At 35.3% G+C, this 14,362-nt stretch overlaps 1 protein-coding gene across 1 annotated transcript; it reads right to left on the reverse strand.

Annotated features, from left to right (window-relative positions):
- Positions 1-824: 824 nt before the first annotated feature.
- Positions 825-7,566, reverse strand: LOC112634233 (olfactory receptor 6C70). The gene is given in 6 exon segments (XM_025401437.1): positions 825-851; positions 6,667-6,841; positions 6,843-7,155; positions 7,158-7,239; positions 7,241-7,380; positions 7,383-7,566. Coding segments are annotated over 6 exon segments (921 nt in total).
- Between the last annotated feature and the right edge of the window lie 6,796 nt (positions 7,567-14,362).

The raw sequence follows: 14,362 nt of genomic DNA on the forward strand, positions 1-14,362 counted from the left end.
AATCAAAACCACAATGAGATACCATCTCACACCAATTAGAATGGCAATCATTAAAAAGTCAGGAAACAACAGGTGCTGGAGAGGATGTGGAGAAATAGGAACACTTTTACACTGTTGGTGGGATTGTAAACTGGTTCAACCATGGTGGAAAACAGTATGGCGATTCCTCAAGGATCTAGAACTAGAAATACCATATGATCCAGCCATCCCATTACTGTGTATATACCCAAAGGATTATAAATCATGCTGCTATAAAGACACATGCACACATATGTTTCTTGCAGCACTATTCACAATAGCAAAGACTTGGAATCAACCCAAATGTCCATCAGTGACAGATTGGATTAAGAAAATGTGGCACATATACACCATGGAATACTATGCAGCCATAAAAGAGGATGAGTTCATGTCCTTTGTAGGGACATGGATGCAGCTGGAAATCCATCATTCTCAGCAAACTATCGCAAGAACAGAAAACCAAACACCGCATGTTCTCACTCATAGGTGGGAATTGAACAATGAGATCACTCGGACTCGGGAAGGGGAATATCACACACAATTATGGGGACGGGAGAGTGGGGAGGGATTGCATTGGGAGTTATACCTGATGTAAATGATGAGTTGATGGGTGCTGACGAGTTGATGGGTGCAGCACACCAACATGGCACAAGTATACATATGCAACAAACCTGCACATTGTGCACATGTACCCTAGAACTTAGAGTATAAAAAAAAAGAGAGAGAAAATAAAAAAAACTCTGAGTAAACAATGAGAAAATATCATTAATGCATGAGAGTTCTGAAATGTAACCATTATAAGATTATTACATTTTAACCACAATGTCTGGCATCTAATGAAAATTTAAATAAATTATTAAAGAAGTGACCATAAGTTGGGGGCAAAAACAGCGAAAATAGTCCACAAGTGACTCAGATGTTGAAGCCTGTTGGTAGACACTTTAAAATAACTATTATAAATATTTGAAAGATGTAGTAAGAGGGTAAACAAAATAGAGAAAACATGAACAATTAAAAATGAGCCTGAAATCTACATGTAGAAATCAAATGAAAATTCTAAAAGTAGAAAATGTCGTATTTGAAATTAAAAGTTGGGGGTGAGTAAAACAGTAGGAAACAGATGATGATAAATTTGTTGTACTCAACGGCAAGTCAGTCAGAAATATCCACACTCTCAAGTTCAGAGACATCAGAAAAGACAAGACTCAAACAGAAGTTCAGAGACATATGAAACAAACAAACTTTCCAAAATATGTTTATGTCCCACAAATGGTGAGAAAGAACATGACAGAATCACTGTTTGAAGACATAATGACCAAAGAATTTCCAAAACTTACTAAAGATATCTATTAACTGATTTGGGAAACTCAGAAAACCTCACTAAGAGCCAAAGAAAACCATAACTGTGTACCACATATCAAACCATAAGAAGCTCAATCCGAAATATTAAAAGCCCTCAGAAAAAGCAGGCACATTATTGTGCACAACCAGACAAACAATTGATGGTTTTAGTAGAAAGTGGAAGCCAAAGGATAACAGAATAGTACCTCCAAAGTGCTGAAGAAAAAAGCTTCCATTTCAGAGCTGTATACTAAGGAAAATAAAGGCAAAGTAAACAAAAGCAGTTAAATGTTATTGGCAGCATAACTTCATAGTAAGAAACACTGCAGAAAGTTGTTATAGTTGACGGAAAATGATTCCAAATAGAAAATGGAACACTTATACACTGTTGGTGGAAGTGTAAATTAGTTCAGCCATTGTGGAAAGCAGTGCGGTAATTCCTCAAATAGCTAAAAGCAGAACTATCATTCAAACCAGCAATTCCATTACTGTGTATACATCCAGAGGAATAGAAATAATTTTAGGAATATAAATCATTCTACCATAAAGACACATGCACACAAATGTTCATGGCACTATTCACAATAGCAAAGACATAGAATCAGCCTAAATGCTCATCAATAACAGGTTGCATAAAGAAAATGTGGTACATATATACCATGGAATACAGCCAACAGACACATGAAAAAATGCTCATCATCACTGGCCATAAGAGAAATGCAAATCAAAACCACAATGAGATACCGTCTCACACCGGTTAGAATGGCGATCATTAAAAAGTCAGGAAACAACAGGTGCTGGAGAGGATGTGGAGAAATAGGAACACGTTTACACTGTTGGTGGGATTGTAAACTAGTTCAACCATTATGGAAAACAGTATGGCGATTCTTCAAGGATCTAGAACTAGATGTACCATATGACCCAGCCATCCCATTACTGGGTATATACCCAAAGGATTATAAATCATGCTGCTATAAAGACACATGCACACGTATGTTTATTGCGGCACTATTCATAATAGCAAAGACTTGGAATCAACCCAAATGTCCATCAGTGACAGACTGGATTAAGAAAATGTGGTGCACATACACCATGGAATACTATGCAGCCATAAAAAAGGATGAGTTTGTGTCCTTTGTAGGGACATGGATGCAGCTGGAAACCATCATTCTCAGCAAACTATCACAAGAACAGAAAACCAAACACCGCATGTTCTCACTCATAGGTGGGAACTGAACAATGAGATCACTTGGACTCGGGAAGGGGAACATCACACACCAGGGCCTATCATGGGGAGGGGGGAGGGGGGAGGGATTGCATTGGGAGTTATACCTAATGTAAATGACGAGTTGATGGGTGCTGATGAGTTGATGGGTGCAGCACACCAACATGGCACAAGTATACATATGTAACAAACCTGCACATTATGCACATGTACCCTAGAACTTAAAGTATAATAATAATAAATAAATAAATAAAAACAAAACAAATATATATATATACACACACACCATGGAATACTATACTGCCATAAAAAAGAATGAGATCATGTCTTTTGTGGGAACATGGATGGAGCTGGAGGCTATTATCCTTAACAAACTAACTGACAAATAGAAAAACCAAATACCAGATGTTCTCACTTATAAGTGGGAGCTAAATGATAAGAACTTATGAACACAAAGAAGGAAACAATGGACACTGCAGTCTACTTGAGAAGGGAGGGTGGGTGGAGGTAGAGGAGAAGAAAAGATAACTATTGGGTACTGGGCTTAATACTTGGGTGAGGAAATATTAATAATATGTACAACAAACCCCCAACCCATGACACATGTTTACCTATGTAACAAACCTTCAGAAAAATACAAACCAAACATTACAGTTAAAAAAAAAGAAGATGCATGCAACTGACAAAGACATGAAGAGTGAAAAAAGGTAAATGTAAAAGACTACAAAACAAAAATTTTAAAATATGTTTTGCTGAGTTTAAAATATGCATACAAGTATGAAACATGATAATAATTGCGCAAAGCGCAAAAAAATCTACATAAAGATAGACTATTTTAAGTCATTCCTGTAAATCTTATGTTGTTCAGGTTGTGGTTAAAAATACTAACTAAGCAGTAAAAAGTCAAATAATAAATGTTGTACTCATTACTGAAATCATGATAAGAATATTACAAAATGATAAAACTAAAAAGTTAATAGATAAAAAAATGGAACAATAAAAAATGCTTAATCTAAATGATTTTATGAATGTATTAATAAGAATGAAGAACATGAGGTGAATAGAAAAAAACTAGCAAGATAGTAGACATAAAACTCATTATAATTGTTAGAGTAAATACTTTGTAATTGCTGATAAATATAAAAATGTGAGGTCCGTTCCAAGATGGCCAAATAGGAAGAGCTTAGGTCTGCAGCTCCCAGTGTGATTGACACAGAAGATGGGGGATTTCTGCATTTCCAACAGAGGTACCTGGATCATCTTATTGGGACAAGTTGGGCAGTGGGTGCAGTCCACAGAGGGCGAGCTGAAGCAGGGCAGGGCATTGCCTCACCTGGGAAGCACAAGGGCTCAGGGGATTTTCCTTTCCCAGCCAAGGGAAGCCGTGACTGACTGTACCTGGAAAAATATGACATTCTTGCCCAAATCCTGTGCTTTTCCCATGGAGAATTTCCAGCAGACCAGGAGATTCTCTCCCGTGCCTGTCTTGGTAGGTCCCATGCCCACAGAGCCTTGCTCACTGCTAGAGCAGCAGTCTGGGATTGACCTGCGAGGCTGTAGCTGGGCGTGGGGAGGGTCGTCCACCATTGCTGAGGCTTGAGTAGGTAAACAAACTGACCTGGAAGCTCAAACTGGGTGGAGCCCACTGCAGCTCAGCAAGGTCTACTGCCTCTATAAACTCCACCTGTGTGGGCAGAGCATAGCTGAACATAAGGCAGCAGAAACTTCTGCAGACTTAAATGTCCCTGTCTGACAGCTCTGAAGAGAGCAGTGGTTCTCCCAGCAAGGTGTTTGAGCTCTGAGAACAGGCGGACTACCTCCTCAAGTGGGTCCCTGACCCCCATGTAGCCTAACTGGGAGACGCCTCCCAGTAGGGGCCAACAGACACCTCATACAGGCAGGTGCCCCTCTGGGATGAAGCTTTCGGAGGAAGAATCAGGCAGCAATATTTGCTGTTCTGCAGCCTCTGCTGGTGATACCTAGGGAAATAGGGTCTGGAGTGTACCTCCAGCAAACACCAACAGACCTGCAGCTGAGGGACCTGACTGTTAAAAGGAAAACTAACAAACAGAAAGGAATAGCATCAATATCAACAAAAACGACATCCACACCAAAACCCCATTGGTAGGTCACAATCATCAAAGACCAAATGTAGATAAAACCCCAAAATGGGGAGAAACTAGAGCAGAAAAGCTGAAAATTCTAAAAATCAGAGCACCTCTTCTCCTCCAAAGGATCACAGCTCCTCGCCAGCAATAGAACAAAGCTGGACAGAGAATGACTTTGAAGAGTTGACAGAAGTAGACTTCAGAAGGTCAATAATAACAAAATTCTCCTAGCTAAAGAAGCATGTTCTAACCCATCTAAAGAAAGCTAAAAACCTTGAAAAAAGATTAGATGAATGTCTAACTAGAATAAACAGTGTAGAGAACAACTTAAATGACCTGATGGAGCTGAAAAACATGGCACAAGAATTTCCTGATACATGCACAAGCTTCAATAGCTGATTCGAGCAAGTGGAAGAAAGGGTATCAGTGATTGATGATCAAATTAATGAAATAAAGCGAGAAGACAAGTTTAGAGAAAAAGAATAAAAAGACATGAACAAAGCATACAACACATACGGGACTACATGAAAAGACCATATCTACATTTGTTTGGTGTACCTGAAAGGGAAAGAGAGAATGGAACAAAGTTGGAAAACACTTTTCAGGATATTATCCAGGAGAACTTCCCTAACCTAGCAAGGCAGGCCAACTTCAAATTTCCTGAATTTGAATACAGAGAATACCACAAAGATATTCCCAGAAAAAAGCAATCCCCAGACACATAATTGTCAGATTCAACAAGGTTGAAATGAAGGAAAAAATGTTAAGGGCAGCCAGAGAGAAAGGTTTGGTTACCCACAAAGGGAAGCCCATCAGACTAACAGCAGATGTCTTGGCAGAAACCCTACAAAGGCAGAAGAGAGTGGGGGCCCATATTCAACATTCGTAAAGAAAAGAATTTTCAACCCAGAATTTCATATCCAGCCAAACTAAGCTTCATAAGTGAAGGAGAAATAAAATCCTTTACAGACAAGCAAATGCTGAGAGAGTTTGTCATCACCAGGCCTGTCTCAAAAGAGCTACTGAAAGAAGCACTAAACATGGAAAGGAATAAGCAGTTCCAGCCACTGCAAAAACATGCCAAATTGTAAAGACCATTGATGCTAGGAAGAAACTCCATCAATTAACGGGCAAAATAAACAACTAACATAATAATGACAGGATCGAATTTACACATAACAATATTAACCTTAAATGTAAATGGGCTAAATGCCCCAATTAAAAGACACAGACTGGCAAATTGAATAAAGAGTCAAGACCCATCAGTGAGCTCTATTCAGGAGACCCATCTCACATGCAGAGACACATATAGGTTCAAAATAAAGGGATGGAGAAAGATCTACCAAGTAAATGGAAAACAAAATAAGTTGGGGTTGCAATCCTAGTCTCTGATTTAAAAAAAAAAGACTTTAAACCATCAAAGATCAAAAGACACAAAGAAGGCCATTACATAATGGTAAAGGGATCAATTCAACAAGAAGAGCTAATTATCCTAAATATATATGCACCCAATACAGGAGCACCCATATTCATAAAGCAAGCCTTTAGAGACCTACAAGGAGACTTAGACTCCCACACAATAATAATGGGAGAATTTAACACCCCACTGTCGATATTAGACAGATCAATGAGACAGAAGGTTAACAAGGATATCCAGGACTTGAACACAGCTCTGCACCAAGTGGACCTAATAGACATCTACAGAACTCTGCACCACAAATCAACAGAATATACATTTTTCTCAGCACCACATTGCACTTATTCAAAAATTGACCACATAGTTGGAAGTAAAGCACTCCTCAGCAAATGTAAAAGAATAGAAATCACAACAGAATGTCTCTCAGAACACAGTGCAATCAAATTAGAACTCAGGATTAAGAAAATCACTCAAAACCACACAACTACATGGAAACTAAACAACTTACTCCTGAATGACTACTGGGTAAACAACGCAATGAAGGCAGAAATAAATACAGCTTTGAAGGCTTGTTTAACTTGCTGATTCCTCAGAGTATAAACAAATGGGTTTAACAACAGGGTAATTGAAATATTGAGCACATTTACTCCTTTGCTTAAAGCAACTCTTTCATTTGCTGATGGCTTTATGTAGATAAACATACAACTACCATAAGTGATGGAGACAACAATGGTGAGAAGAGCAGCTGGAAAAGGTTTTCTTCTTTTGCTGCGCTGAAGGGAATTTCAGAATTGTCTTGATGATGTAAGAGTAAGAAAGGATTACTAAAAACAGTGTGACAATAGGTGTCATCACAGCTGATAAAAAGGCAATCAGTTCCAGTAAATGTGTGTCTGAGCAAGAAAGTTGTAGGATAGGAGAAATGTCACAAATGAAATGATCAATGATATTTGAAGCACAGAAATCCAAGTTAAAACCTAAAATCAGGGGATGGAAAATGATCAGGAGCCCAGTTACCCAAGAACTGAATACAAGCTGGTAGCAAACTTGTTACTCATGATGAACGTATAATGCAAAGGTTTGCAGATGGCAACATAGCGATCATAGGACATAGCAGCTAGAAGGAAAAAAATCTGTAACCCCCGAGAATATGTAAAAAAACAACTGAGATGTACAACCATTATAGGAAATGGTCTTTTCCCTGGTAACAATGGTGATTAGGAATCTGGGAATGCAAGCAGTTGTGAATGAAATTTCCAGAAAAGAGAATTACGGAGGAAGAAAAACATTAGAGTCTTGAGCTGGGAATCCAGCAGAGTGAAGGAAATGATAATGAAGTTCCCAATCATGCTCAACACATAATTTAGAAGTAGAAATAAGAAAACTACAATCTGTAACTGAGAATTATCTGTCAGTCCCAGAAGAATAAATTCTATCTGCCTTGTATGATTCTTCATTTCTCTGTTGTGATTTCAATCAAATCCTAGGAATAAAAAGGTGCATGAGTTGGGCTAGGTCCAGAAAAAGATATAGGATAGTTTCTATATTTACAAATATATACATTTAAGAGGTAGTACTCTATGGATGTTGAAGATAAGATATAGAACTATGCAACAGAAACTGTAAACTAAGAGTTTAAAATTACAACAAACATCATCTCAGTTTTGAAAATTGATTTGCAAATCCTTTAATAGTTGATTTTTTTTCATGCTTCCACTTCAAGATTCCACTGAATTGTAACTAATTCCAAGTTTGTCAAGTTGTTAAATAAATTAGATAAAGGTCTTGGTTCAGGATTCAAAAATAGTTCATTCATTTTAAAATTTTAATTTCACCTAAGAAAATGATGCCAGTGTAATGAATTAAGACCTAAGTTAAGGGAAGGCACAGTGGCTCATGCCTGCCATCCCAGCACTTGGGAGGCCAAACTGGGGATTGTTGAGGCCAGGAGTTGAAGACCAGCGTGAGCAACATAGGGAGATGCCAGCTTGGGTGACAGAGTGAGACCCTGTCTTTTTGGTTAAGAATTAAAAGACCTACAGTTAAATTTTGAAACTTTAGATTATATTATATTAAAGTGACATTTGTTTAAAGCCCTGCTATGTAGCCTTTTTCAACTTCTCTGTGAACTACATATGAAGATATGGAAAAATGCCCCTAAAAAGTATGAGTTGATACCACAACAAAATAAATACTAGTTGAATCTAGGAAACTCAAAACTTAATATTATGCATATACAGCCACATTTACCAAAAAAAAAAAAAAAAAGCCTATTTAGGACTTAAAAATTTTGTCTTGTGTAATCAAGACCATAGGAGTAAGAAAGAAAACAGATAAACATTGCATCTCTTCAAAATCTCTGTAGTTACAGGTACCTACAGTCTAAACCTACTTTCTAGATGTAATACTGTGAGTGAAAAATCAGTGCTTTCTTGCCACACTGTCTGAGTCCCCAACAATTATTTATGCAGGTAACCAGTGACTATTAATTTAGGGAAATAATGGGGTAGGAAGGGTGTAATCATTTGAAAGGGACAGAAGGATTCTGATGGTATTTTAAGTTTGTTATTGTAGGTTTCCCAGAGTATCAGATTGCCAATGAAAAAAGTGAAGTGAGTAACAGTACAGAAGTAAAGCGAGGGTGACAGCCTGTTAGGAATTAGAAAGTGGACTTAAAATCCAGCTAAGGATATGAGAAATAACTTATCAATGGCTACTGAGAAAAACAGCAATCCACTCTCAGGGTTAAAGTTTGGGAAGCTTCTTTATTGTTTAAGAATTAATTTTTAAATGTTAAGCTGAGTATCACAAACAAACAAAAAAAAAAACAGGACATAAGAAAGTGTAAAATGGCTAAGTTAACAGTTTAAAGTCAAAGATCTTGAAATGTAAATAAAAGTTTAATAAAATTTGGAATTTTTTCTCCATTATTGTTAGTTATATGGTCTTGGGAAAACTAACTTCCTTATTTTAATTTTTTCATCTGCAAAAAAAGGTAAAATAATTTTGATCTCGGTTAGAAGGACTGAGATGTATACACAACATATGTCTAATAACTTTAATAACCAGAGAAGAGATTAGTACATATAAAAGTTAAGGCCAGGCGCAGTGGCTCATGACTGTAATACCAGCACTTTGAGAGGCCAAGGCAGGCAGATCACGAGATCGGGAGTTCGAGACCAGCCTGGCCAATATGGCTAAACCTTGTCTCTACTAAAAATACAAAAATTAGCCAGGCATGGTGGCAGGCACCTGTAATCCCAGCTACTCAGGAGGCTGAGGCAGGAGAATTGCTTGAACCCAGGAGGCGAAGGTTGCAGTGAGCCAAGATCATGCCATTGCACTCTAACCTGGGTGACAAGAGCAAGACTCTGTCCCCCAGAAAGAAAAAAAAATTAAAAATGTAGTTAGAGTGTTCATTGTTTTATCAAGCTTCAAATAGCTGCAGATATAGCAGAGCTCCCTAATCACCAAAATCTTTGGAGACGGTGGGGGCTTCTGGATAGTGGAAAAGATATTCCATTTGTATCATAAAATAAATTACATAATTTATAAAAATCACACTTCTGTAGTTAAACATAACTATGTTTCCAAATTTCAGCATCTGACGAGTATAGAATTTGTTCTATTTTCTCAGTTCTGAAAATCAAATATATTTGAGTGAAATTTCTTCTAGCTCACTTTTAAGATAGAGGGAAGGCCTGGGTGTGGTCGCTCATGCCTGCAATCCCAGCACTTTGGAAGGTTGAGAGAGGATATCTCCTGAGCCCAGTAGTTCAAGACAAGCCTGGACAACATCATGAGACCCCATTAGTTTAAAAAAAATTAAAAAGAAAAATGCAGAGAAGAAAAACAGTGATAAGGAGAACTGTAGAAAATTCTACTCACAGCATCTTTATCTAAAATCATATTAAGAAAGTATTGTTTCTAATACAATATTAAATTTTATTTTTTAATAGTGTAAGAAATTTACTTACAACTTTTCAAATTTAAAGTGAAGGGTAAATTATGCTGAATTACTTCTCATCTAATTGATTTCATTATCCAAATTCAGGTGTAATATTAGCAAATTAAATGATGTTTATTTTAGTAAAATTTTGTGTGCTTGTTTCAAATAGCTACAAAACTCAAGTTATTCACTAGAATGCAAATGTCACTGACTCATTTGACTTAAAACTAAAACTAATATATTCTTTAGAAAATGCACTGACTTTTCATATGGTGAGAATAAAATTCCTGTTTTTTAAGTACATATTATTTGAGAAAAAGCTTAGTAAAAGAGACACATGTGTGATAATCCTTAAAGAGGACATATTTCTGTGAGGAAAAGACAATATTAGAAAGAAGGATGGGGCTAAAGTCATAATATTTTAAAATTTTCAAAATATAAAGGCATCTTCCAAACTTCTTTTTGAAAATGAAGTTAAGAATTGAGAGTTAGAATATGAAATTGTTGAGGAAATGGTAAACTATGAATTAGTAAATATAAAAATATAACCAGAAAATTGCTACAATGAAAACTGAAAGAGTTTTCAAAAACATCTATTTTCCAACTTCTATAAGTGTAAAACATTTAACTGGCTTATTAAGCAACTATAAACATCTAAGAATAAATAATTTTCATTTTACTTACATACTTCTTATATATAAAGATTAATGTGTGCTAGCTATGCCAAAATAGCTAAGACTTAGAAAAAGAACACGGATAACTTGAAAGGCAACCCTCCTTTTTGCATGTAAGTGCAAAAATACAAGATAAAACAATATAAATGAAGAATAAATAACCTGTGACATGTTCACCTTCAATGGAATGTTTTGCTGCAGATAAAATGTTCAAACTATAGCTACATACACTATATGAATAAATCTTAGATATGTAATATTAAGTCCAAAAAGCATGTCCCAGGAAAATCATATACTTGATACAGTATATAGAATACTAGTTCCCATATAATATGATAGGGTTGATAGATGATTGATGGATACATACATACTTATGTACAGACATAGAGACAGATTCAAGGAGAGAGAAAATGAGAGAGAGAGAGAGAGTGTGTGTGTGTGTGTGTATAAATACATTATGCTTGTTGCAAAAAATTGTCTTTTCTTCCCAGTGACTATTCCCATCAGAAATGCCTAAATACTTGCAGTAACTACATGTTCCAGGAGAAATTTTACAATACTAAAATATGGTTCAAAACATTTTTGGTTCAACTTCATACGAGAAGCTATAACATGGCCAACACAGAAAAATAATACGTGTTACATTGAGTAAGTTATATTTTCAACTTAAATGATACATTGACAGTCCAAAATTAGTAATTATCTATTTAATGCTACCCAACTAACAGTATAAAGGAGGAAAGCAGTATTTTCGAGATGTCACATACTCTGCCATCAAATGTAGATTCCTAAATTAAAGCAATATTAAGCTTTCCTGGGACAGCAAGACTAAGTGAATGGGCATTCCTAATTGACCAATTAAATCCTAAGAGTTTTTTTCACTGAAATAAAAGCTAAATAAAGACACTGACCATCATCACTATTATTCAGCACTATTCTGAACTCTGTAACCAAATTAAGCATATAAAAGCAAATTATACATGATGAAATTCAATTAAATATTTGATTGGTAGACAAAATAGATTTACTTTCTATGGATCTTGACTGGGTCCTTAGAATATGAAAGATAATAGATTGAAACTATTATAATAATAAGATAATTCAGTAATTAGAGCAGATAAAACAAATTTCTGAAAAGGAAAACATTTTTAAAATATATAGTATAAAATGTACCTTTCAAAAAAACAAGTAGTTGAATTCTCATATTATGTATCAACTAAATGTCATGGTAGAGTTTAAGAGTGAAAAATAACTTAATATTTAAAAATAAGCAAGTCTAAATAATTTATTCATTCAGATAATTTTTTAACTTAATATTTAAAAATAAGCAAGTCTAAATAATTTATTCATTCAGATAATTTTTTGGGAGGGAACATGGTCTCACTCCGTTGGCTAGGCTGGACTGCAGTATCATGATCATAGCTCACTGCTACCTCCAACTCTGGGCTCCAGCAAACCTCTTGCCTCAGCCTCCTTAGTAGCTAGGATTACAGGTGCCAGCCCCTGCACTTGGCTCTGATAATAACATATTTGGATGTGAGAATACTGATAAATATATATTCTCATAAAAATATTCAATGTATACATTAGATACAAAATTCCAAAAAAATTTGTGTAAATTGATTTTATTTTTTAATGTCTACATTTGCTGCATATAGCTATGACTTTTGCAAATGTATACAAAACAGTCATGATGAAAAATTAAATTCTCTTATAGCGAGATTAAATTATGATACATTTATATTTTAATAAAAGTTCAGTTATTCTTAATAATGTTTTATCAAAGGAAGCGATTAAATACAACACAAGTTTTTAAATCTTCTTTATTTTCTAATAAGAGTGAAAACAACTACCAATAAATTCAGAAACTGATTATATATTTTAGAGTTATATTTTCAACTAAGAAAACAGTGATGCACTTCCTTTATCTTTTTCAGGGATAGGGTCTCACTCTGTTGCCCAGGCCGGGTTGCAGTGGCCCAATCATAGCTCACTGTAACTTCAAACCCTAGCTCCTGGACTCAGGTGATCCGCCTCCAGAAGTAGCTAGAACTACAGATGCGCATCACCACACCTGGCTAATTGTTTTGATTTTTTTTTTTTTGTAATGATTGTTGGGGTGGGTGAAGGGGGTGTATCCTTATGTTGCCTAGGCTGGTCTCAAATCCCTGGTCTCAAGCAACGCTTCCACCTCAGCCTTCCAAAGCACTAGGATCCTCCCAAAGCACCGGGATTATAGGTATGAGTCACCACACCCAGATTTGTTTTACTCTTGAGCAAACCTTTTCTGTCAATTTGTAAAGTAGCTAAACTATTTCCAAATAAACTTAGAACATAAGAACTGAAAGAGAAAAAAGTAAACTATATTATGTAATATACAGTATTTTTTCTTATCTTAAATTAAAACAATTAATTAAATTTCTTCTGAATTAAATTTTGTCAATCAATATTTTTGCCTATTCTGAAGTGTTACTTTTATTGTTGAATATGTAATATTTTTCTTCTACATGACTTAGCATATTATCTCAATATGAATTCAAGAACATTCATCTCTCAATGTTAATCCTTGGCAAATTGTTTTCTCTATCATCCTTCTTAGTAGATTTCTTCTCCTCTTTAGTAATTTTTCAGTGAATTATTTCCAGTATTTTAAAGGAAATGGTAGATGTTAGAGAACCACAGAAAACCTGCATCCTTGATCTCATCTTATTTTGCTACTTTTCATTTTGCCAGTGAGTCTGTGTTCTAACATATACATTTTCTGTAAAATACATTGAGCATTTCTGTAAATTCAGTGTGATTATCAGAGTATATAAAGCGGACTTTTATTCTTCAACCAGAGCAAATATGGCAATCAATAATAATAAGTTGTCATCGCTCACACATATTGATCAGAATAAGCAGTTCCAAAAGAAATATGTTTTCCTGTTTTTAAAAATGCGTGAACACAATGAAGTCAATTCTCCAGGAAAGATACCTTTAACCTTGTTATGTTTGATTGACTTCTAAAATTGTTTAGGTTTTCTTTATCTAGATGGAAGTACAACAAACTTCATTCCTTCCAAAATTCTACAGTGCAGTGTTGGTTTAAATTACTAAAGCATTAGAAATGCAGGTGCAAGTGAGTGCATAAATAAAACCTCACATTCTTGCATTTAGGGATTCAGAACATGGAAAATGAGGAATTATTAATGTCTTATTAAAAGAGGAATAATAAAGTATAATCTCTGAGTCACTGTTATTTGTTTGTAACACACATTGTATTCATAATTATTCTTTTATTTGTGAAGAAAAGTAACACCACTATTTTACTTACCATTAGCAGTATATAATGATATTCCTTTCTTTTCCTCTAGAATACATGAACAACTGTAATAAAAGGCAAATTTACTCATTGGGAAACAATATTTAATTTGTCACCAGGAAAATTAACATAAAATAATCTCTCAGGTTAATTCAAAGCAGAAAGTTGAGATGTAAATGTAATTATTCTTCAATACCACATGTATCTGAACACATGGAAGTATCTATGTTTTCTATAATAAAGATTGCTAATAAATTTCTGTTTTTAACACCAGATAAATTATAAGATAACATGTATGTCCAAATAATTCCACCACACAAACCTTT

This window comes from Theropithecus gelada, chromosome 11 (genome assembly GCF_003255815.1).
Source record: "Theropithecus gelada isolate Dixy chromosome 11, Tgel_1.0, whole genome shotgun sequence".
Taxonomy (NCBI): domain Eukaryota; kingdom Metazoa; phylum Chordata; class Mammalia; order Primates; family Cercopithecidae; genus Theropithecus; species Theropithecus gelada.